This window comes from Anabrus simplex, chromosome 1, assembly GCF_040414725.1.
Source record: "Anabrus simplex isolate iqAnaSimp1 chromosome 1, ASM4041472v1, whole genome shotgun sequence".
Taxonomy (NCBI): domain Eukaryota; kingdom Metazoa; phylum Arthropoda; class Insecta; order Orthoptera; family Tettigoniidae; genus Anabrus; species Anabrus simplex.
This window is the reverse complement of record NC_090265.1, coordinates 641,251,899-641,278,485: the sequence shown is the minus strand read 5'-3', so window position 1 is coordinate 641,278,485 and position 26,587 is coordinate 641,251,899. Positions and strand designations below refer to the sequence as shown.

General features: G+C 39.8%; 1 protein-coding gene across 2 annotated transcripts in view; it reads left to right on the top strand.

Moving 5' to 3' along the window:
- Nucleotides 1-26,587, top strand: part of LOC136871606 (ankyrin repeat and SOCS box protein 12) — a 73,338-nt gene that overhangs the window by 13,676 nt on the left and 33,075 nt on the right. The window contains exons 1-2 of one of the 2 annotated variants that reach the window (XM_067145072.2): nt 5,882-5,940; nt 14,192-14,387. In XM_067145072.2, the coding sequence (XP_067001173.2) occupies nt 14,198-14,387 (190 nt within the window). In that variant the 5' untranslated portion in view covers nt 5,882-5,940; nt 14,192-14,197. Of the gene's footprint in view, nt 1-5,881; nt 5,941-14,191; nt 14,388-26,587 lie in introns of those variants that run through there. The other variant, XM_067145062.2, reaches the window with a different exon arrangement.

Here is a 26,587-nt window from a genome sequence, read left to right as displayed (position 1 = left end):
AAAATGAAAAAGAAATTAAACAACGTGAAGAATATGCCATCACACCAGGCAATAATTCAGCTTCCCCAGATATATTTTTGACCTTGCATATAAGACTGAAGAAGGGGAACAATGTCCGTTACCTGGAATTTCTTGTCCTCATAGTAACTCGGTAGTTCCCTCTTGAAACTTTATCCACTTGCCAAGGCACACTTCCTACCGTGTTGAAGTAATTGGTAAACTTCTGTCTCAATATAAAAGCACTGGATGCACTCCTTCTCCTTTTCAGGCAAAGTGTTTTATCTCACAAAATTTTGCAACACACAAGCTGCCTTTATGACTTTATCAACACTGTCAACTTTGATCACAAATGGTTTTCAGAAAACATGGAACCTGGACGCCAGTATGCCAAAAGAACATTCAACAGTTTGCCTTGCTTGTGACAGCCTGTAATTGAAAATTTTATTTTCATAGTTTCTGGTTACACTTTGTTTGGGATAAGGCCTCATTAAATTTTCAGACAATGCAAAGGCCCCATCACCAACAAAAGCGTACAGTAATGGTTCTTCAAAATTATTCACCAGTGCTGGAAGTGGGATTTTCAAATTTTGTTCATTCATATTTTTGCCCAAGACACTAATTGAAAATATGTTTCCATCACTAAATCTTCCTATTGAACCAACATCAATTATTATAAACTTGTAGCTGAAGTCAACTACAGCCATTAACATGACCAAGAAAGTGTGCTTGTAATTGAAGAACGAACCACTTTTTTCTGGGTTCTTTATGACAATATGTCCAAATCCAACTGCAATCTGCCCCCATATTTCTGCTGTAGGTTCTGGTAAATACAGTGGTTGCATGATGTCCCATATTGTGGTTGATACTTCATTAACAATCTTCGAAACAGGTCGATCACCCATTCTATATCTATAAGCAATACTTTTGTAACTGTCTCCAGAGGCCAAAAACCTGTGAACAAGAGGAAAATACTATAAGACAATCCATCCATCTAAATACATTGGAGCTTACCAAATATTAACAAAGAATAATAAATTAAGTTGAAAGTACAACTAGACATCTAAGTTGAAATATCCATCACTTTACCAGAATAACTGAAAATGATCTCTTTTTCTCTTCTGGTAATGAAGCTAAGTCCATCTGGACAAACTTGAGGAGCTGTCAAAGAGATGCGCTTCGTAGGTGATGCAAATATCTTACAAGTGGAGCTGCAGCTGAGATCCTTAAGGAATGGAAATTCCAGAAACAGATGGAATTTTTATTGCCAAATATGGTTAACAGGAAGTGAGTTGTCAATTTGCATGACAGCGATGATGAAGAGTCACAGGCCCAATGTGAAAATGTTGATGAAGACACTGAAGATACGGAGTCAGCAATAGCAGACGAAGATGGTAAGACGCAAAACAACGACGCTGACTTTGAAGATGTTACAGACAAAAACCGAAATAGCGCTGACTCTGAGAAAGATATTTCTATATCAGCTGTCAAAAAGCCAATTTCAAAACAATTACACAGGAAAATTGCAAGGCTTGACATGAGCAGCTTACTACATAGGTCAATTACGGATCATGAACACAGAGCAAGAGAGAGAGAGAGAGAGAGAGCGCAACTGAACGCCAAAAATTGCATGATTCGAAACCTTCAGGCAACTCTTTGTATCATTTTTTATCTTGATGTACCTTGCAACACAAAAAATGCCGCCAGCAACTCAGCGTATTATTAGAAATAAAATATTTGAAGCAGTTCACCAAGCTAAAGCTGCCCTGTTGAACATGCCAGGTACATTATTTCAAGAACAGCCTAAGCAATTGAATGAACTCCAGTTTCCCTCCAGTTCTTTCTCAGCTTCACCAGCAAGTACTCCACGTGACCCTTTCAAGCAGCCCCATAGATGACGCTCAGTTAATCGAGATAAAAAATTGCAAACATCTAGTGCACTACATAAACAGTTTCCCAGGATCTATGTGACAACTTTAGAATGATAATTGTGAGAAACTTACATTTTGTGTTACTTTACTGTTTGAATGCATGAGTGAAATATATTTATGTATTTTTGAGCTCTGTGGAAATAATTATATTTTTCTTTTTTTGCTACATTTTTATCTACTTGCCACAAGACTAAAATTCTATCAACATTGACAATCTGTTGTGAGTACATTTTGATAATAAAAAGCTTATCAAAGGAATACAGCTAATTTTTCTTCAGGTTCAATCGGTCTTTGTGCATTACAACCTTCAGATCAAATAGAACTTTGTTGAACTGGATTCTGGTTAAAGAAAAGTAGTTACTCAACTGTTTATCTGAAAATTCTGACGTCAAGGCGAATTCACTATGAGTTTTCCTCTTCTTCATATACTCTGCTTTTCCAAGTTGACTTTTTATGTCATAATGGTATCCATTTCTTCATCAGAATCTGATTCGGAACTTAGAACTTAGATCAATGTAGCTAGCCAGTGCTCCTTCCTTCTGAGAACTGACACGAGACTGCGTGGCAATGAGCGCTCACATGCACTTTGCAGTTTCGTCAGAGCTACTCTGTCCTGCTCTGTGGCCACCTGCTTCTCATTGTGCGTCCGGCCTTAAGCAAGAACTAAATTATGATCCGTGCAGAATTCAACCAGCCTCTTTCATTCCTTTGTCCCAATCCGAATTCTCCTACAGCATTACCTTTGCCTACTCATGCATTCCAGTCTCCCATCACAATTAGATTCTTGTCACCTTTTACATAATGTATTGAATCTTCTATCTCTTCATATATTCTTTCGATTTCATCATCATCCACTGACCTAGTAAGCATCTATTGTGGTGGGCATTGGTTTGGTGTTATCTTGACAACAATAATCCTGTTGATATAGATGTTGATTCCCATGCACTGTATGCACTAGCCAGCGTCTTGGTAGGTGTGCTAGGTACCAACTGATGAGCCCAACCTAGCACACGAGGGCGAAACGCTGGCAACCAGGAATGAGTTAGCTGGGAAATTTAAAATGTCCAATAACGGACCATTTAAATTGGTATTAGCAATAATCCTTTCACTATGTTGGTCATTGTAACTTACCCGCTGCTCTATTTTCTTATTCATTATTAAACCAACTCCTGCATTTCCCCTGATTGATTTTTTTGTAGTCGCCTGACCAAAAATGCTGCTCTTCTCGTCAACGTACTTCACTTATACCAACTACATCCAACTTTAGTCTACCCATCTCCCTTTTCAGATTATCTAACCTACCACATTGATTCAGACTTCTAACATTCCACACTCCAACTCGCAGAATGTCAGTATCCATCTTTCTGATGATGTACAAATTATGTGGTTTCCCACTTCCAGGCAAGTGGTGGGACAGTTCCTATTCATAGGTCACAGCCAATTTCTTCCACATCCTTACCCAATTTCATTCACTAGCATTCATATCATCTTTATTAGCTCCTCAACTGAGGTTGGCATCAGAAAGGACATTCAGTTATAAAATCATGTGTAGTCCCCACCCAGAGATCCGAATTGGGGCTAATTTACCTCCGGAATATTTTTACCCTTGAGGAAGCCATCATCAGTATATCATTCATACAGGGAGAACTGCATGTCCTCAAGAGGTACGGCTGTAGTTTCCCTTAGCTTTCAGCCGTGTAGCAGTAATAATAATAATAATAATAATAATAATAATAATAATAATAATAATAATAATAATAATAATAATAATAATAATAATAATCGTATGGCCTCAGCTACCGTGTGCAGACATTTCGATTTGACGCCATCTGGCTGTCTGCTCGTCAATTTCGACGTTCCGTTTTACTCTAGGTCCGCTAGATGGCAGGCAGAGTAAACCGGATCTCTCTTGGGCATCTATGGCTGAGATTTAATTAATTTTGTTGGGTAAATACCAAATGTATCACCAGAGATCTTTTACATACCGACATCGTATGACATGGAGCGTCGAATGGACTTTTTTCTGCCCTTCAAAAATCCGACTACCTCTGCCGGGTTTGAACCCGCTATCTTGGGATCTGGAGGCCGACACTCTACCACGGATCCACAGAGGCAGTATCAATACCGCTAAGCCATGTTGAGTATTCTTACAAGGCCATATCAGTCAATCATCTAGACTGCCACCCTTGCAACTTCTGAAAGGTTGAACCATTCACTATTCGTTAGTCTGGTTGGTCTCTCGACAGATACCCATCCGATATGGTTGCACCTGCGGCTCAGCTATCTGCTTCCTTGGGAAGAGCAAGCCTCCCCACCGCGGCAAGGTCACATGGTTCAAAGGGGAGTATCCGCTCATATAAAAATATTATTCTGTCTTTTACTTTAATAGAATGCATTCAATATTTTGAATGTGACTCCTATTAACCACCAGTTCAAGAATTTTGTTCCTAAGTAAAAATATTCATACCTTTAAATTTTTATTCCATAAATATAACTTTGTCTATTTATACTTTATATTTATGCTTGATAATGCTGTGCATGTTAACGTGATACTGCTGTGGAGCTGAGTTCTGCATATGGGAGACAAGTAGGTTTGAACCCCCCCCCCCCCTTTTTGGTTGTCCTGAGAATGGTTTTATGTGGTTTCCCACTTCCAGGCAAGTGGTGGGACAGTTCCTCTTCATAGGTCACAGCCAATTTCTTTCACATCCTTACCCAATTTCATTCACCATTCACCATCTTCATTAGCTCCTCAACTGAGGTTGGGGTCAGAAAGGACATTCAGTCATAAAATCATGCCATATAATTTCATATCATCTCATCCCCGAACCTATATCAGGAAACGGGACTAAGGGGTAGACATACATACATACTGTACTGAACCCATAATTCTACAATGAGAAAATTATTTTTTCCCCCCCAATATTTATTTCAGCTACAAACTACTTTTTGAGAGCAGCCAGGTTTCTATTTCAAGGGTCTGGCTGTCTCGTGGGAACGAGCTCCCCGTGTCTGAGCAAGCTTGCGAGCTCGTGAAATACCGGGACCGTTCGGTGGACTTCGAATATTGAACAATTGATCAAATTCAAGGAATTCATCATAACGAGAGATTTTGGTGACGTAGTAAATCCAGAAATAAAGAATCTAAATTATTCTTAAACCCTATGTGAAGACAGAACCCCCAGGGTAAAAATAAATGCAGTTAAGTCTAGAGAAGAATTTGCGCCCGGCTCCTGAACTAGCGACACATGCCAAGACCGATGGATGAAGAAAACCCGCAAAACGCCCGGGAAGAAATAATTTATTTCACCTGTTGAGAGTATGGGAAAAATATGAAATTAACACCGTAATAAATCGTAAGTCTGTCCGAAGTTATGGAACAAATTTCAGGAAAATTGGTCTATTGGATGCGGAATTAGCATATTACACAACCAAGCTTCATGGTGTGAGTAGCGTCACCCCATAGGGTATATAAGAAATCTCCCTCCGTATATTTCACATTCTCTGTCTGGTTGCTGGAGCAGTGAAGCCCGCGTCACTCGTCAGCAGAAAAGTGTAGAGATTTCTTCTACCAGTAACTTATTACATGTCCGTGTCTATGGTTCAAATATACTGTTAAAGTGGAAGATGATAGAAATTTTCTGAGCTGCTGCTAATGGAAACTTTGAAGGTTTAGATACGTGGGTGAAAAGTAATTGAATTTCTCTCGGTATTCAGTGTGTGTTTGTTAAAGAGGAGGCTGGAAGTTAGCTGCGGGGTCTGGTTTCTTATCTGTAGGAACACCTGGACTTTAGTAGGGTGAGAGGAAGCAGAGGTCTTGCAAACGCAGTAAACGTGGTCATTTGAGCAGAGTGCTCGTTGCCTGTTAAACGCTTTGAAAGTGCATTATAAAGTGTTGTGTAATTTAAGTTATATGTATGAGAAGATGATGGTAAATGTAGCCATGGAAGGCTAGACGTGAGGTCTGCTGGCTAGATGCAGCCAGAATCCAGGATGGTGGCTAGTATTTCAGGTGTGTGAATATTTTGTATTAATGTTGTAGTTAGATTATTGTTTGTCCCAACCAACTGTCATTGCGTGTGTCGGGTTGATATTTAGTAATGATCAGGCAAAGGTATTATATTTCTGGTCATCGTGTGAAACTCTTCATGACGAGAGAGGATTCATTAAGAAGATGCATGCTGTATCACGTGAAATCTGCACTGAAATTCGAGATCACATTCTCAAGTTTCCAGTCAAAACTTCTCATTATGGGGGTAACAAAGTAAACTATTTGGATGCAAGGCTGAACCTTAAAAAAATGCATGATGATATTTTGTGAGGAACATCCTAATCTTGAAGTAAAATATACATTTTATATTTGTGTGATTATTTCAATAAGAACTTTGGCTACAGATTCGGTAGACCCCAAATAGATGTGTGCAGTATCTGCGAAGAACTTCAAGTCAAAGAAGTCTCCACACTTATCAAAAAATGTTAAATTAGCAGCAGCAAGTGAGCTAAATATTCACAAGCGCAGAAGTCACAAATTTTATTCTTCTATGAAATCATGCTCAGAATCCTGCCAGTCTGATGATACAACCTGTGTTGTCTTTTACTACATGCAAAATTTACCTGTACCTCATATACCTGTTCAGGAAATATTCTACCTAAGGCAGCTATGGGTACACATATTTACAATACACAACCTCCAAGACAATAGTTCCAAAGTATACATGTATCATGAGGGGCAGGCCAAGAAAGGGGCCAATGTAGTGTGCACATTCATATTGGACTATCTCACCAACTAGATTAAACCAGGCACGAAGAAACTTCACTTGTACTCAGATGCGTGTCCAGGCCAAAATAGGAATCATTCATTTATTCGTTTCTGCATTGGCTTGGTCGAAGATAAACGATTCGAGGAAATTATTCACCGCTTCCCTATTAGAGGTCATTCCTTCCTGCCTTGCGATAGGGATTTTGGTGTTTTCAAGAAACAAATTAAGCGCTGCGACAGAATCTACACTCCAAAAGAATACTGTACAATCATTGCTAACGCAAAAAAGGATGTTACAATAAAAATGGTCGAAGGAACTGACATCATTGATGTGGATGCGTGGTGGCCTAAGCATTATAGGAAAACAACTCTAAGTGATGAATCAACAGGGAAGGACGTTCCTAGAAGTGCGAAGGTGGTGTTTGCTCCTGCATCCTTTTCCGAGTTCCAGTATTCTGCAGATCATCCTGGCAGAGTGATTGCTCGTCCCTTCATCGGGAGCATAGTCCATCACACATTCCACTTGTCTCAGCCTGGGCCAAGAAATGGTCCTCTTATTAATCAGTTGATGAAGGCCTATGAAAAAAGACGTGTACCAATCAAATCAACGAAAAAGGATGATCTCAAGAAGGTTCCTCGTTATGTCACGACTTCTGAGGCGAGTAAAGCATTTTTTGATGAATTACTAGAATAGCTGTGTCAGTGAAAAAGCTTTGCCTGTCTTTTCTAACAGTGTTACTTGTTTTACTAATATGCTTTTGTTCCTCAATATCTGTGACTACAGTGCAGCTGTTTTATTAATAATGGGTTTATATAAACATAATGCATAACAAAATAATAAACAATTCCATGTGTTGTTTGAAGAAAACAAGTTATTCCATTTCAGTTACCTTGTATTTTCATGCTTGCATATACATATATTCATTTAGAAATAAAGGAAATAAACCAAGAACGTAAACGTTATTGCTCGCTTACAGGTTCTGTTCGTTCCATGTTGAAAGGAACTAAGTCCAGTTACGTATTTTGTCAGTAAAAGTGTTAGTAGCATACGGAACAATACAATTTTTACTTTACTATAATGGTGTGTATGTGCACTTTACATTGTACAAACAATTATGTCTCATATTACAATACAAGAGCGGAAAAAAGTTTTTTGTGTTTATCTCAAAACTTTAAAAATTGGACATAGTGCCTTTCAACAACGAGCTATTCAATTGGTGAAAGTATTTGCAATATTGACATTAGAAGGCTACTATTATAATTAAAATGAACAAAGCAACAGTCTGTTATAAACAAGTAGTAAGATTGCCATAAAATTATGTTGACCAACCAGCGGTTACAATTAGACAATGACGAAAATGACGTTCAAAATCGTATTTATTCAAAAATTAATGTTGAATAAAATAATGTTGAAGGACGGTCAAGTGACCTGTAATTATTTGTTTACATGAGATAAAAGTCGAAGGTCAGTGGCATATGGTGAAGTTGTGGTTCACTTTGATGAAAAAATACGGTTATAGTTGAAGGTTGATGAACGATGTTTAAATTGGACCTCTATGGACCATCTCAATTTGATGCGATGCTAAAACGTTGTTAAGAATATGGGTTTATTGACATTCTAGTCAAAAGGCAATGTGACAGTTGAATCATTTGACGATGGTGAAGGTAACTTGTTACGTTTGAGCTGACAGCTGACTGACAGTCGTCAATAACTTTTAGCTCAAACGTAACAATAAGGAAAACTGGTGCTAACAGAATTACCACTAATGAGATGAAGTTCATGTGAGAACAGTGGGATGTAATTGATGGGATTATAGAAGAAATGAAGTGTTAATGAAGGAACTCAAAATTGAATCAGCAGTAAACTATATACATGGTTATCAAGAAAGCTGGAAAAATTGTGTTTGAAGAATGGTTAAAGGAAGATTTCCCAGAGATATTCTTCTAAAGAAACAAGGTCCACCAGTCATCCAATGAATCATTGGTGAGAGAATACTTTAGAGCAGCCATTCCCCAACTGTGGTTCACGGATCCCTTGGGGGCCGCGACAATAATCTAAGAGGTCGGCAATAATAATGTAAGTTGTAAGTATTTGAAGAGTGAAATTTTATTGTACACACACAATTCATAGACCCTTATTCTAAATTTAGGAACTACGTGTTCACTGTTGTATAACTTATGTACAATATATGTAACTCTTAACTTGGCTGATAGATGGTACAAGTCAGCAGTGGAATAAGAAGAAATACTACAAGACAGTGTCAGTGAAGTGATTGTGGCACACTTGGAATTGCTAGTATCCACACTCAGACCATATTAAACGCTTCTGGTTGAGAAAATCTTGTGGATTACAAATCCCTTCTTTGAAACTGAACATGAACTGCCCTCCCTTGAAAAAGATCAACTAGCAGAAGTATCTTGGCAGAGAGAAAGTGAAACATAAATTGAAGTATGATATGGGTAGAGAATCAGGTGGAGTGACATGCTTACCTCCAAGAAGTTCCATGATTGTATCACAACTCCATGTGTCTGATCGACTTTTGGGTCGGTGGCATCCCCTGTACCCTACAATTTCTAGAAAGGAAATACTGCATTTAATAGCTGCCTCTGTGGATCAGTGATAGAGTGTCTGCCTCCGGATCCCAAAATAGCAGGTTCAAACCCGGCAGAGGTAGTCAGATTTTTGAAGGGCGGAAGAAAAATGTCCATTCGACACTTCATGTTGTACGATATCAGCATGTAAAAGATCTCTGGTAAAATACTTGGTGTTTACCTGACAAAATTCATTAAATCTCAGCCATAGACGCCTAAGAGAGTTTCGATTTACTCAGTCTGTCATCTAGTAGGCCTAGAGTAAAACAGAACGTTGAAATTGACAAGCATACAGCCAGATGGCATCAAATTGAAATGTCTGCACACGGTAGCTGAGGCCATACGATTATTATTACTGTGTTTAATGCCTTTCGTGACAACATACCAGTGTGAGTGTACCTTTTCTACTCTCACACAAATATAAATGAATACAGAAACAGAGCTAATCTAAAGGCTGATCTTCGGTTCGAGTGATTACGCTTGAAGTAAATAATAGTAGTAATAGTAATAATAAGAGTCTAAATTATACGAATAAAATCAAACATGGTATCATAAAAAAACATTTTGTTTGTTTGTTTACTGTATGCAGTATTGTGTTCTGTGGCTAAGGGGTCCTTGGACATGCATGCGATATGCTCAGGGAGCCTCAGAGACAAAAAGTTTGGCAAACCCTGCTTTAGAGGATTGTAACCAGCCACGAGGTCTAGTACCTGAACAGATGATGATTATTTGTCACTTGAAAACATAGTTACTGATAATCTGTTTTGGAGACAGTAAAATAAGATACGAGGCATATTTTTTAAGTAAGGTCCGTTTGAAAATAAGTACACAATGAAAGGTTATTTCGAAAAAGTAAATTTGTTTTCAGAAAGTACGTACTTCACTCTATTTTTCGACATAGTTGCCAAGTTTGTTCAAACACTTATCATACCTTGTATCCAATTTTAAAATACCCTCTTCTTAGAAAGCCAACGGCCGTAGCCGTGTTGAAACACGGGATCCCGTGAGATCTCCGAAGTTAAGCAACATTGGGCGTGGTCATGAGTTGGATGGGTTGCCACGCGCTGTTGGTGGGGGGTAAGGGAATGGAGGAGCGGAAAGGAACTGGCTACCCTACCGCACATAAACTCCGGCTCAGGAACACCTCTGCAGAGGTTCGGACCTGCCTTCGGGCAGTATAACCCTTACCTACCTTCATAGAAACTTGTCGCCTGCTCCGATAACCAAGAGTTCTCTGCCGTTTTCACGTCATCGTCATCATTGTAATGGCTGCCACTGAGGTGATGTTTGAGGTGGAGGAACATATGGTAATCGCTCGGCGCAAGATCAGGACTGTAGGGTGTGTGGTCTAAAACCTCCCAGCCAAAACTGTCCAATAAATCGCGGGTCTGACCTGCAGTGTGAGGTCTTGCATTGTCATGGAGAAGGACAATTCCTTTTGTCAGCATGCCACGTCTTTTGTTTTGAATCATTCTGCGTAGCTTTCTCAGGGTTTGGCAGTATGCTTCTGCATTGATAGTGGTTCCTCGTTGCATGAAGTCGACAAACAAAACACCATGCCTATCCCAAAACACCGACGCCATGATTTTGTGCTGGAACAGAGTCTGTTTGGCCTTCACCTTTACAGGCGAGTGTGTGTGTCTCCATTCCATGCTCTGTTGCTTCGATTCGGGTGTGATATGCGAAACCCATGTTTCGTCTCCAGTTACGATCTGACTCAAGAAGCTGTCACCTTCTTCGTCCTAATGAGTCAAGAACTTCATCGCACACTCAAATCTTTGGTTTTTGTGGTCCTCTGTTAGGAGTTTCGGGACCCAACAGGAGCACAGTTTCCTAAACTTTAGGTGTTCAGAAACAGTGTTGTAAAGCACTGATCTCGACACGTCAGGAAATTCGTTTGAGAGACCTGTTATTGTGAAGCGCCTGTTCTCACAAATCTTCGCTTCAACTGAAGCCACAATTAAAATTGAAATAATTGATAAGGAGATTCCACCTATTCAATACCAAAGAATAAGAAATGTAGTGAATTACATTCTCATTTAATAATAATTAGAAATGGTACCGGTTTCGACCCTAGTCCAGGTCATCATCAGCCAATTAAGAAATGGAAAACAATGCATAGGATCAGTAGAAGAGGCAATATGAAAAGGAAATGAACGGGGGTAGACACTCTAAAACTTAGAATAAGTAAAATACAAGTCATTCAAAAGAAAAACAGTGCGCAATTCTCCTAGCGGCAGCAAGGCACACGCAGTGCTAGGCAAAGTCCCACAATGATTACGAATAGCGGAGAACTGTTCAAAGCCAGTTATTTAAACACTGTCAAGCATAAAGTCACATCACAATCGAACACATACGAAGGTCCATATTCGTGTAGGAGTTGAAGACGAGCAGATTCATTGAAGCAACTTGCCAGCTCCCGGTGATCAGCACGACACATTCAATATCAGGCACTGTGGTTTCAAATGCCAAAGTAAAATGGAGAATAGCTTGACGATCGAGTTATTTTCCCTGGTTGCGGGAAAGTAAGTATATAGATAAATATAATACAGTTCAATATAATTCAATATAATTGAGTAAGTAATTGTGCTCCTATAGAGTTCTTAGAACAGTTGTTTTTTCACAGAGGCGAATGGAGAATAGCTTGACGATCGAGTTATTTTCCTTGGTTGCGGGAAAGTAAGTATATAGATAAATATAATACAATTCAATATAATTCAATATAATTGAGTAAGTAATTGTGCTCGTATAGAATTCTTAGAACAGTTGTTTTTTCACAGAGGCTTGCAGACAGAATGTTGAACACATAACAATCTATAATAAAGATGTATGTACAGTAAATAAAGAATGGGAAAAGGGCAGGAGGCTTGCAGAGAAAGAATTCTGGAATTCTCACCAGATGTAACAGTAGGCCCTAAATTACAATGATCCAAGATGACCCATTTTAACTTAATTCAACAGGCCGAATCACCTGGCACATAATATTACAGAACTGTGGATTGAATTTTATTGTGTACAATCTAAAGTGTTAAACTACTAGCAAAAGAAAAAAACTAAAAAGATAAAGATAATTTATATGGCATGTATGAAGATATGCCCATCATAAGCTGCAGGTTACAGGCTTCTAAACATGATTATGTTACAAACTTGGATGGAAAGACCAACATTTTTGTCTTGAAACTGATTTTAGAAAATGGATAATACTGACCAAGTTATGCATGTAAGCAAATTCATTGTTACTCTCAAAGGCTGCTGTTATAAGTAGGCCTATACGAGCAGCAAATATATTTGGAACTAAGAAGCAGATAGCTAATAATCTACTCTTACACTTGTTTCTGTGTCTGTATTTCATTTTCCAGTGACGGTTGTTGTATGGCCACAGAAATCAGTGCATACCATTTCGCTTCCCATACTGCCTACAACATTAATGAGCAATACAGAGGATTAAAATGTCCAAATAAAATGGTAGTTGACTTTTATATGCATCTTAACATCCTTTCTCACATGGAATCTAAACCACTGGGATATTACCTTTCATTTTTAAAACCATCAAAAATTGGCTGAAATTTCAATCACAAGCCCCTTAATGGAAAGCCAGTGATGATGTCACTCAGCTCTCCTGTTAATATTTTCAAAGTCAAGTATTCAAGCTCTTCAGGACTGGAAAATCCTGAAGAGCTTGGATCATTTGTTATTTGCAATAAACGAAGTGAAATTATGGTTTCCTTCTGGGAACTAAATTTGTGGTATTTTGATAGTTATTTTTATTACAGTCTAACAATCTATTAGATTCTAGGTATGCCAAACATAGAGGGGATTATAAACTCTAAGATGAATGCTAGTGATGGGCAGTCTGAGACTGGGTCTTGAGATTTCTCGAGTCTAGCGCAAGCACTGTTTCTCATGAGAAATATAGAGATCTCAAGTGTGTTATCCCCGCATTGTGCGGCGAGCAGCCTACTGGTAGACGGAGCTGAATGTTGTTTGTGCTGATTATGGAAATAGACAACCACGGGCCTTCTCCATTCCATAAATATGTCCTAACAAGCCAATTTAATTTCTACCAAGGTCTGTTTTGATGCAGTATAACACAATTATAAAGGACACACATTCTAGCATTGTATGTAGCAGTAAGTACATGAATGAGTAGGCTAAGTACAAAAACTGACTGCTACTGCAGGTGTACATAGTTATCATTCATTATTTGTCAGTCCCCACATTCAATATCCATTTAACCAGTGGTTGTTTTTACCAACATTATGGTGAAGAAGGAAATAATTCCTTACAATGTTATAGAGTATTTGCGTCATAATGAGGTACGGTACAGTGTGTAAATGTGTCCAGATGTATGCGACAACTTTAAAACAATGTCCGAAACACAACGTAAGTCGTGGGCATGGGATTATTTTGCCGCACAGCACAGCCCACAAATATCACTGAAGGGGAATCGTCACAGAGAATACCTCTGGCACGGTCTGCATCACAAGAAGCTACCCTGTTGAGGTATCCACATAGGTGTACATCCTGTGTACAGTTATTGACAAATTTTGCAGGGTTATTCAGCTAAGATTCCACCTCAAATAATTCGTGCACCATTTAAGGTACTGATATTCTGTTTTCCAGGCTTTTGACCAAATTTATCGGCACACATGTTTCTGTATGAGAACGTTATTTCACGCAATAACTGCTGATATACTATCAAGCTTACCCTCATAGTTACTGGGACATCACACTGATCGCAGAACAGGAGAATCAGTCTCGAGAGTCTCGAGCCTATCACTAATATATACTTCTTTGCGGCTACAACAGGCTGCCATAATTATATTTCTACCTGCTATTTTTTAGCATTTTTGAGAAATAAATGATGAATAAGATGGTTCTTTTATCTTCTTTTTTTTTTTTTTCATTTAAGGACAATATGGAGATGCATGATCTGATAATCAACATTGTTATTGATCCTGATGATGGAGACACAACACTGCATCTGGCTTCATTTCTGGGAGATACTTATACTATCAAAAATATTCTAGAAACAGATGATGGTAAAAAGCACCTTAATCGTCCAGTGAGGCCATTTGGTTCGTCACCCTTGCGGTTAGCGTGCTCAGGTAATTAATACAAGTTGGATATGGAAAAATTGAATGGAAGAGTGATTTAAAGTGAATATTCATGTCTTTGCTGGTTAGATGTAGTGTTTACAGTGCACTATGTCTTCTGGTGTTGGCTAGAATAAATTTGTTACTTTCATGAAAGTGACCGTCGTAAGAGTGATTCCATTCCTTATGCAGCCAGTCCCTGTTATGAATGGTGTGAAAATCACATGAAATGAATTTCATTTTGGCCTGTATTGATGATTTATCACTATCAGCAAAGATGTGAAGGTCCACTTATTCAATACTGTATGTAATATGTTAATATTATTTATTACATCGGGACTAGTTTTGACCCTTGTATTGGGTCATCTTCAGCCTTAAATTATAAATGGAAAATGTAACTTGTAACTTGAAAATACCAACACCTAATATAACGCTATTGGCTTCCCCACAGTTTGCAACATTTTTGTAACCCTACTCTTTTGTTGGAAATCACCCAGAACAAATCGTGCTGCTTTCCTTTGGACCTTTTCTAGTTCTTGAATCGAATAATCCTAGTGAAGGTCCCATACACTGGAACCATACTCTAATTTGGCTCTTTTCAGTGGCTTACATGCCCTCTCATTTACATCCTTACTACAACCTCTATCGATCAATCATCAATCAGTCATCAGTGACCTGGATTTAGGGCTGTCGCCCAAGTGGCAAATTCCCTAGCAATTGTTTACCAAGCCTTTTCTTATACGTATATTTTCAAAGAACTCGGAAATTTATCGAACATTTCCCATTAGTAAATTATTCCTTGTCCTATAAATTAATATTTGCCCCATTTTGTTCCTTTGATTTCCAGATTTACTTTCATATTATGATGTTTCCAACTTTTAAAAGCTCCGCTCAAGCTTATTCGTATACTAATGTAATTCTTTGCCATCTCTCATTGACAGCTCGAAACATACCACTTATTACAAGTTATAAATTTCATTTTGGTTCGTGGTGGATATATAGCATAGTAAATAAAAAAATCCACCTTTCCACCACAATAATAATCTTTTGATTATTTATTCTACACTAAGTTATACATTAATATAGGACATGTTTTGTCCTGTTTTAGGACAGCCTCAGTCGTGTTTTCGTGTTATAGGTTAAAATTGACGCAGAGAACAAGGATCCATAAAACACTACATAAACTACAACACTAAAATGTCTTGTCTATGACAAGGAGAGTAGTAAAAATTCCAGTAGGTCTTGTGAATCTTGTCTTCTAAGTATGTATGACACACATGGTTTGTTAGAACTCGTTATTTATACACTGCTGCACTTGTGCTCTTTTTTAAAAATTCTTCAACAGTCTAGTATATTAAAAATCTTCTTTTGATCAGAATTATAACATAAATGAGCATAATTACTTGTAAGGAAAACATCTGTAGCCTACTTATTATGAGGTGGAAAGGGAATTTCTTATTGTTGGACCAAAATTGGACTTGATGAAGATGAAACAAATCCATAAAATCTGTTACGTCCAAATCTGAAAAGAGGAGAAATAAAAATTGAATAGTATGGAAATGTGAAAGGGACCAACTGATGTATATGTTAGACCTTAAGTGTACTCACCCACCACTTCCTACAGCCGACTCACTCACAGTCACGTACTGTGCTAAGCTGTTCTTCGTCTAATATTGTCACTGTGTTTGATAGGAGGACCTGCACATGCAGCAGATTTTGAGGGTTATCAAAAGAATTAGTAAAGGGAGATTCATGAACATGAGAGAAAACTTGTTTATCCATCTAGACCAGAATAAATACAATCTCAATGAAAATTGAGAGAATAGTAATCCTCTTTATGATGAAACGCCCTCCTTGTTAATGTTATTAGGTTACAATAAAGAAAATCTTCATAGAAAAAAGAAACTTCCCTTTCTTGGCAGACAGGACACTTCCCCTCCGCCCCCTTTGAGCCCCTCTTCTTCAATAATTCACCTGTATTAGTCTTCTCTTCTATCTGGACTTTATGCTTGTATTCAGCTACCCTTTTTTTTCTTTCTTTCTTTTTTTTTTTTTTTCTTTTTGTTTCAATTGGATTTACATTGCACCAACACAGATAGGTCTTATGGCAATGATGGGACATGAAAGGGCTACGAGTGGGATGGAAGCAGCCATGACCTTAATTAAGGTACAACCCCAGCATTTGCCTGGTGTGAAAATGGAAAACCATCTTCAAAGCTGCTGACAGTGGAGTTCAAGCCAACTATCTCCAGAATGCAAGCTCACAGCTGCGCATTCCTAACCGATTGCCAACTCGCTCCGGTTATTGAACTACTTTTATATAATACTGACTGAATAATTCTGCCTTCAGTAAGTCCTTATATAAACTCCACTTGTTCATTAATGATCCCTGGAAGATTGTTTCTGCCTTAAAGTATCTATACATATTCTTCCATTGCTCCCAAAATTCATATTGTTGCCAATTATGCTTGCCATCATGTTATCCTTAGCTCTTTTTTCGCTGTATTCAATACTCTCATAAGCTCTTCAATCTCTCCTTACTCCTGCAACCATTCCTAATTGTATTTCTTTCTAATCTGCACCTCCTTCTTAGTCTCTTTATTTCTCTGTTATAATATAATGGGTGCTTACCTTTACTTATCACTTTTAAAGGTATATATGTGTTTTCATAGGGAATCTGAAATATTTGTCCCGAATGATTAAATTTATAATACCAATATAAATGGTCCGTTATCGGACATTATAAATTTTCCAGCTAACTCATTCCTGGTTGCCAGCGTTTCACCCCCGTGTGCTAAGTTGGGCTGATCAGTTGGTACTTAGAGCACCCACCAAGACGCATGGCTAGTGCATACCGTGGAGGCCAGAAATCAATCAATCAAATTAGTTATTTCATTCCCACCCCTCCCTGGGCTGTCAGATATACGTGTGCTCTTGGGCCATGGAATAGGGAGGAAGAGTTACGAGGATGAAATACGTAAATGATATGTGTATGTCTTGTACATACTGTACCGGGCGGTACACCTCCACTCCGCTAATTTAAAATGTGCGCCTGTGGAAACTCCTCTGCTGGAGGAAGTCTGAACTTTATTTACCCTATTAATTTTCTAGTTTCTCAGAAGATGTCACCACCTGGAAATTTTTGAGTTTGTGAACTGTGTCATTTTCGACGTACTTTTGTTTTGCTTGAAGTAAGAAGTGTGAACTTTCTCTTCTAGAGGACACCACTGAAAAACTACAATAGTGCACCCTAGTGGGAAGAAAAATAACTGTTCTTTGGAGAAAATTTTATTTCAAAAGTTTGTTCTTTGTTAAATTTCTTTCTGTTATTGTTTAAGTTGGCTGTATACCCCTCTCTTTCCCCTTGTTTTGCATTTGACCAATCCCGAATTTCTGTTATTAATTTCTGACCAATCATTGGTATCTTCCCCCAACTTGAATATGTTTCTATACCCTAGCCAATAAAAAGCTTGTGGGAGGGTGTTTTCTTTCCCCTAACACCTAGAACCTTCCGCGAGAGGATATAAACTGCTGATTTTTGGGTCTCCGGGCCACTTCTGTTCCATCTTTCAGTGTATTAAGTACATAGCAGGAGGCAGGAAGCGCCTCTTTCTCCGGCAGCGGTCAGCTATAAGGTAATGGCCGATTAATATATTCTTTCTTTGCTAGCTCAGCAGTTTAACTCTCGGGGCGGGTGCGAAGCGTTCCACCATGTAACCTTTTCCTAAAATGTAAATGTAACTACTCTTTTCATCTATTCTCTTGGAAAGCTACATTCTGGGATAGAGAGTGCTAACCCTCTCGAGCTCCCACTCATATTGTTTTGAGGTGAACTTATTTTTCTCAACCTATTCTTCGTTAATGTAAAACAAATTGTTCTCTTCTTAAGTCACCTCTTTAGTATGGGATTAGCCCTTGTATTAACGGCCTAGCGCCAAGTAGGTCTTAATCTAGTGTATTAGGAGTGCAAGTTCGCCTCCTCTCAAATTGTTATTTTAGAGGTCATTTAATTAACATTCTTTTCGTTTAATAGACCTCAGTAGATTGGGTATTTTACCCCTGTGTTTATGTCCGTTGAGGACAGCTTGAAGGTGGAGTTTGGTGTGGCCTGGGAGAGGCTTAAATTTGAGAGCGAGTGGCTCTTTTGAAAATTGTATGTTGTATGCCTCGAGGAGGCTTTTCAGTGTAATTTGGAGCAAGGGCTCCTAGGTATGAATGGGGTTTTCTGCCCCTCTGTTAAAACTTGTGTTTGGGGTAAAACTGAGCTGATTGCCCAAGCATTGTGAACTCGGGGCGCGAAGCCCAAATTCTGTAAATATTGTAACTACCTTATTTTGACTTGCTATTCTGTACCTGCCATGCTTGTTACTTATTTATTTTGAAAAGAAAATATAACCGTATTAAATTTTAAATTTACTTTACTGGCACTATAATTTCGTAGCTTGAGATCCATTCACACCCGCACCTTCTTTCACCTCTACCTACCGCTAAAACACGGTAACACATACAATAAATAGAATTGAAATATATAGAAAATACCTGACCGGCTTAGAGGGATAACCGCGGCAACAGGATGGATCCCAGGGGAAGCCCGCAGAGCACCCCGCCCAGGACAGAGACCCCCAAACATCCTGTTTATTGATCAGATTCAAGTTACATTGTTTACTTGGTGCCGTGTTTACAAACAGAACATGGGTAAATAAACAAATATAAACAGAGAAGTGGTTGGCCTTGAACTTGCTGGGCCGAGTGAGACGAGTTCTTAGTCCAGATATATAAACAAACAACAAGCACTGAGGTCAGTGACCAAGCTGCACTTTTAAAGTCTACGAGTGCGGATAAAGATGATGTGTCACGTTAAGGCCAAACAAAGGCATAAACAGAACGAAAGATGTGACTGTGACACGTAATAACCAAAATACATCCTGTGCTGGGGAAATGAAAGGAAAGCTGGCATCACTGTCTTGAAACATAAAAGATAAAAGGAATAAGCACTCCAGCACACGGCACAAATGGTAAATTAAGTACAGAAAAAAGAGAACTGTGTCACATAAAGCGAAAGAAAAAATATAAATAAATGGAAGATACACAGTGGAGTGTCTTAACCTAAAAAGAAAAGAACTAAAGCTAAATAATAAAAATGAGGACAATAATAATAATAATAAGAAGAAGAACAAAAATAAGAACAACATCAAATAAGAATAACAATAATAAGATCAAGGAGGAGAATGATAATAGTAGTAATAAGACGAAAAATATGGACAAGGAGAATAATAATAAGAGTAATAATAAGTATAATAGAAAGAATAATAATAATGAATAATGATGATAATAATAATAATAATAATAATAATAATAATAATAATAATAATAATAATAATAATAATAATAATAAACAAAAAGAATAAAAAATCTTGCAGTATCACAAGTTTGGTATGCACCACCGTACCCAGGAGCAAGACAAGATTATGGCAAAGATACTAAAATTGATAGATGTGATAGGTGACAGTGGCAGGTAGGAAGTGAAGCTAAGTGATGGGGTGAGGGAGAAGATGAGAAGTGGCGGGGGTACGGGCGTTATTTAAGATGGTCATGGCAAGAGGGGAGAGGGTCAGGGATTCGGTAAAAAGGGGATTGCAATGTAGGGTGCCATTAGTGAGATATTTCAGGTGGAGGGAATGAAGATGTTCGAGAATGGTGGGAAAGGAGTAAAGGGGGGTAAAATTTTGGCAGAAGGGGTATCAAATGAAAGGTGATGGGCAATACGTAGAGCGTGGCAGTCAAGTTTAAGGAGTTGTATGTATTGTCGAACGTCAGCTTAATCCATCTAAGTGAGGCGTACGTAATAATCGGGCGAATGAAGGATTTGTAAATGTTAAGGTTTTGAGAGGAGGTAAGTCCCCAGGTACACCCAGTAAGCATATGAAGGGGTCGAAAACGGGAGTAGGCTTTCTTATAGGCTAAGGTAAGGTGATGGTTCCAATGAAGGTTATTTTGAAAAAGGATACCTAGGTATGTTAATGTTTTAGTTTCGGTTAACGGGGTGTTATATAATGTGAGTGGGACGTGATGACGAGGGCGGCAAAGGCAGGATTTTTTACGGAAAACGATGATTTGTGTTTTGGCGGGATTAACAGAAATATGCCAGGAATTAAACCAGGATTCGAGGATGTCAAGTTAGCGTTGGAGTTTGTTAGTAAGGGAAACGGTTGTGTTGCATACGGCAAAGATGGCAAGATCATCCGCATATTGATAGAGGCGGAGGGGAGGATCAGGATGAGGGATATCATGGAGACAACGGGCTGCCTTGTGGTACACCGGAAGTGATAGGGAAAGAGTATGACAGAGTATGATGTATAATGATGCGCATAGTACGGGAGTGGGGGAAATTGTAAATGAAACATATGAGCGTGTCAAGGAGGGGAAGTAGATGGAGTTTGAAAAGGAGACCCGGATGCCAAACAGAGTCAAAGGCTCGATTGACATGCATACTAGGGCTGTGGTTTTACAAGGACAGAGGAAAGTGTAAAGGGATGATGTAATATGGAAAAGATGATCATGAGTAGAAAAACGAGACCTAAAACCTGCTTGGGAAGAAGGAAGAAGATTGAAGGAGGTGAGATAGTGGGATATTTGGCATGCAAGTATGCCTTCAAAGATTTTTGAAAGGATACTTAACAGGCTGATAGGACCATAGGAGGCGATCTCTGAAGGGGGCTTACAAGGTTTAAGAAATAAGATAATGTTAGCTCCACCCCAATGTTCTGGATAAAAACCAGTGTAAAGCATGGTAGTGTATAAGATTCTCAATAAATCAAAGAGAAGGGGTGGAGCTTCATGGATATGGCAGTAGGTGATTTTATCGGAGCTGGGAATGGTATTACAATGGTGGGAGAGAAAAGAATGGATGTCTTGAGGAGTTATAGGAGTATTCAGAGGATAAGTATAGTCTATATTCGGAAAATGTGAGAAGGAGTGTTGTAATTCAGAACAAGCTGGGTGGGCAAGTTGGTTACGAAGTAGTTCATCAGGGTGGTAAAAATTAAGAGAATAAGTCGGGGAATATACTGTGGAATAATATTGTACAAAGGTATTGGCTTTGTCTTGATCAGTGGTGGGAACGTGGTTATTATGACAGGTGGGGTAGAGTGGGGAGAGATTTACGAGTCTGGGTAAGTCTCTTGTAGTCGTCCAAAATTTATGTGGGTCGTGTGTGTCAGAGAGGTCAGAGACTCATAGTCCAATGTTTGCGGCGAATGGCTTTTATATAGGAACATGCATGCCTGAGTGTACGTCTGTGGTGAAGTAGCGTGACGGGGTCGCATATGTGGGTGTATTCACGATGTAAGTCCTGTTCTAGTCGTAGTAATTGAAGTCCCTTAGGTGGGATAGGGGGTTTAAGAGAAGTATATGAGTGATAGGGGATGTGAAGACGATCTACGGTGAGTAAAGCATGCTCGATGGTAGTTACAAGTGATTGAAGGTGCTGAGGGGAAGTGGGGGAGAATGAGTCGTGGAGAAGGGTAGTGACAGTCTGACGGTAGGCATTCCAGTTGGTATGTTTATATGCGGGTGAGTGGAGGGTGAGGAAGAGGGTTAGGTGACAGAATACCGCAAATGGTGATGAGGGCAGGAGCGTGATCACTATTGAGCATGAAACAGGGTTCGACCTTAAGGTGGGTGGAAAAGGAAGGTGAGACAAGAAGGACATCAGGGGTGGAATTATGGGAAGGTAAGGTGGGGAAGGGGAAGGGGAAGGGGAAGTGTATGCCCTGGATATTATGGCAGACAGTATTGAAAAGAGATCAGTGGTAGAGGGTGTAGGATGTAATGTTTAGATCTGAGACAAAAATATAATTTTGAAAAGAAGTACTGATGTGTTGAATAAAAGCTGTGGGAGGGGGATTGCAACCAGGAAGATAAAAATTGACTTTCACAAAAGATTGAGTGGGGGTGATGATATCTAAAATGAGATATTCTTGAAAGTTATCAGGGAATTGATAGAAGTGTCGGCAAACTGTTACATTCCTCCGGACGCCGATGGCGATGCCATTGCTAGCTTTATGGGGTCGATCAGCACAAAATAATTTATAAGTGGGAAAGATAGGCTGCTGGCGGCGCGTCAGGAAGGTTTCATTTAGAATAAAGAAATCTGGGACATACAAAGAAAGGGAAGTTTGAAGGAGGACACGGTTGGTAGTAACTGAATGAATATTTAAATAGTAGAACTTAATGGTGTGTTCTTAGCGAATAATGGGGATGGTGTTCAGGGGAAAGAATGCGAACTGCATTCTATTCCCCATATACACTACATCCACATGTGTGTTTAACACCAACCATGCCGCAAGTTGGATTTGTTTAAGAATTTGTTGACAGCGGAAAGGAAGGACGTTCTGGAGAACCATCATCATGAATCGGATGATGTTCTCTGTACTGGGGGAGGGGAGGGTGGAGGAAGGGGCAGGGGTAGGAAGGTCCTGTGAAATGACAGGGACAGCAGTTTCAGGATGGTTAGGGATAGGCAGAGGTTTCACCTTGCATTTATAACTAAAGGAGGGGTGGAAATCACTACAATTTACACACTTTGGGATATGTTTATTAGTACATGCATAAGTGGGGTGCTCCTGGGCACATATGGCACATACCTCGGGGTGAATGCAGGGCTGTCCCGGGAAATGGTCAAAGCGTTGACAGCGCTCGCAGCGGACACGACGTGGTGGGGCGGATCGAGAGCTTCCACGTGATGGCGGCGGGCGTAGATCAGCACGCCGTCCTGTAGAAAATTGTCTAAGGTGTTAACATCCCGGGAAAGGATCCGCACCATGGTCGTTGGTCTAGTTGCATTCTTTATCCGGACAACCCGGTAGATGACGTGGCCCCCAAGCTGAAGCTGGGCAGCCACCTCCTCGTTGGTGTAGTCCCGTTCGACCCCATATGCCACCACAGATAGTATGGGGGTGGGTCGAGATGGAGCTTGCTGGCGAGACACTGGTCGTTGCTGAGTCAAGCTGGTAGCCCTGGCGTGCTTACCCAGCTGATGTATGCCGATGGCCCCGGTGAAATGGGAGTAGAAAGGTATTGATGTCTTGAGGTTAAATCCTTCTGTAGTGCGCTGAATTTCCAGATGGCACTGGGCCAGGTTAGGAGTGAATCGGGAGATGAGCTGGTAAAGGGTCCTGGTATTGTCAAGATGTGGGTCGATGTTGGTGAGCTTAATGATATGGAACTGGGGAGGAGGGGTAGGGATGGATGTGATGGCACTGCGCTGACGAACATGGTTAGGCAGGGCAGGGTTCTTCGCTGCGTCAGCGTAGCTTCGGACATTCCCTGGCATATAGAGAGCTAGTGATGCTGTTTGAGTAGACGGTAGTGGCTGAGGGTTCTTGGTAGGAGGCAGCGGGTTGATGCCGCTGACTGAGGATGGCGTGCCTGCTTGTTCAGCTGCAGAGCTCCCGGTGTAGGTGGAGCCGGTAGACTCATCATCAAAAGGCAGAGGAAGGGCACGAACCTTCTTCTGACCATCAGTAGGGCTAGGTGAATCAGCCTCGTGAGAACGTTCAATCTTGGTGCTCTGGTCATCCATGTCCTGATGTTCTAGGGTATCCAAAAGAGAAGTCGGATCACCTTCCAAAGGTGAGCTCATGATGGGCGTAGGATGGAACAAGGCCCTTCTAGAAGAATCCACGAGGTGAAGTTCGTAAGCGAAACCCGTAGATGGAGGTGCTGGAAAGTTCTAGAAGCTTCTAGAAGACAGTGATGAAGCGTAACTACCCAGGTCACGATGATCTTGCAGAAACTGAGAGAAGACCGTGGAACCACTGCGTAGGCTACTTGGAGCCACCGGCAGTGCCAATGCACTATGAGAAACTTTGTCTCATACCAAAAATTGATGCCTACTTGGCCATCAGATGATATAGATGTTGATTCCCATAGGGAACCTGAAATATTTGTCCTGAATGAGTAAATTTATAATACCAATATAAATGGTCTGTTATTGGACATTATAAATTTTCTCTTTCATAGTGCATTGACACTGCCGGTAGCTCCAAGTAGCCTACGCAGTTGCCTCCACGGTATGTACTAGCCATGTGTCTTGGTGGATGTGTTAAGTACCAACTGATGAGCCCAACTTAGCACATGGGGGCGAAACGTTGGCAACCAGGAATGAGTTAGCTGGAAAATTTATAATGTCCAATAACGGACTATTTATATTGGTATTATAGCTTCACCGGGACCGAGAAAATATTCCATAGTGGACAAGTTCCCGTTTTATTCGAGTTCCATTTTGAGCACGTTTTACTGGAGTGTGGAAATATCAACAGAAATAAAATAGCATATTCTATGAAGAGAAGTATGTGTGCCAGAGAAAGGAGATATTGTATATTACACAAAGATTTCATGACAATAATGCAGGCAAGAAACTAACTGATAAAATAAGTAAACTACAAACATTCTAGTTAGACGTATCCAAATTATGAATTACTAGGAATAACAGGCTAACTATAGGAATTAGGTAGTTACACTAAATACATGTATAGACAGATAGCCAGACTACTACTACTACTACTACTACTACTACTACTACTACTACTACTATTCACAAACAGAAAAAGCATACAAGATACTATCTAATAAAAATAGCTATGCTACAGTTCTAGATTGTAATTAAGCCTATGCTAACTACAACAGGTTAATTGAAACAATAGAATTCTAGTAAGATCTAAACTCCCAAATACATTTTTCCCCTACTACACAAATATTATTCAATAAGAATGTAAGAACTTAAATTTATAAAAAGTAATATACTACAATAGGTCATTCTAAACTGCATTTAGACACATCCTAATTACAACATTAGCCCACTTCTCTTCCACAATTTCTCTCCTTCCTTCCCCTAGTGTCTTCATCACTGTAGTAGTTGTGTGGAAAGGATGAAATGTAATAGATTTTCTATGACATTAAGGATACTCTCATCACGTATGAAGAGATCTGGTGCTGATGATGGTGATGATGCTTGTTGTTTAAAGGGGCCTAACATCGAGGTCATCGGCCCCTAATGGTACAAATGGAATGACAACAGAAAGTTCAAAAAATCCACTGACCAAAATAAAAAAAGGTAATGAAAAATGAATGGATGGACATGAGCCCAAAAACACAAAAACAAACAAGAAACAAACAAAAAACAGTGGATCCGACTCAAGAAAAAGGTCATAAATAATAGTATAACTGACCAAGGGACCACTTATAAAGCACAGTCCTTAATTGAGGATGCTTGATGTCTAAAGGGGTCCAAAATCCAGGTCTAAGGCCCCTCAGAATGGTACATGTTGTGAGTAAAGTAGAACCATGGTATTTGTCATGTTGGGGTACTAATCAAAAGTGCGAAGACTCACGGTGTTCCACACAGGATGGTACTACTCACAAGTATTGTACTTCGTATAGGTAACGCAAATCTATGGTGTTTCTCACACAATGGCACTACTCATAGCCAACACAAACTGATGAATTTCCTCACCTAGGTGTACTAACCACAGGGACTATTACAATCCTGTGGTGTTCCTCAAATAGTGGGTACTAATCTCAGGCAACGCAGACCCATGGTGTCGCTCATATAGTGGTACAACTCACAGGCAACGCCCAGACCCGCGGTGTTGCTCACATGGGTACGACGCACGGGTACTGGAAACCCACAGGAGAACCCCTTCTTGTTGCTACTAATCACAAACCTATTTCGTACCTAATATAGTTGTACTACTTGCAAGTACAGGCAACCCATGGTGTTCCCCGCGTGATGGTACGAATCAAAAGTAGTTTCATGGTTCTAATTCAATCATCGCTTGGTCGCCCCTTTTAGTCGCCTCTCACGACAGGCAGGGGATACTGTGGGCGTATTTTTCGTCTGTGTCCCCCACCCACAGGGGGTAGAGAGAGAGAAAAAAGAAGAAGAAGGGATCCGTCACTTCGAAAAATGAAGTAACGGACGATGAAAGGCAAGGGCCACGAAGGGTGTGTCATTGAAAGACTCCCTAGGCCTCGAATGCTCTAACACCGTCGGGGTCGGAAAAGAACAAAAGTTGACCGAGGTAGGTCGGACAGGATAGACGAAAGTGAGGAGCCTGGCACAAGTAAGTGGAAGTAATGTCAAGACTCATTTAAGGGCCCAGTGGTCGCCAATCCACACTCCCAAGTTGAGAGCCCCTTGTAGTCACCTC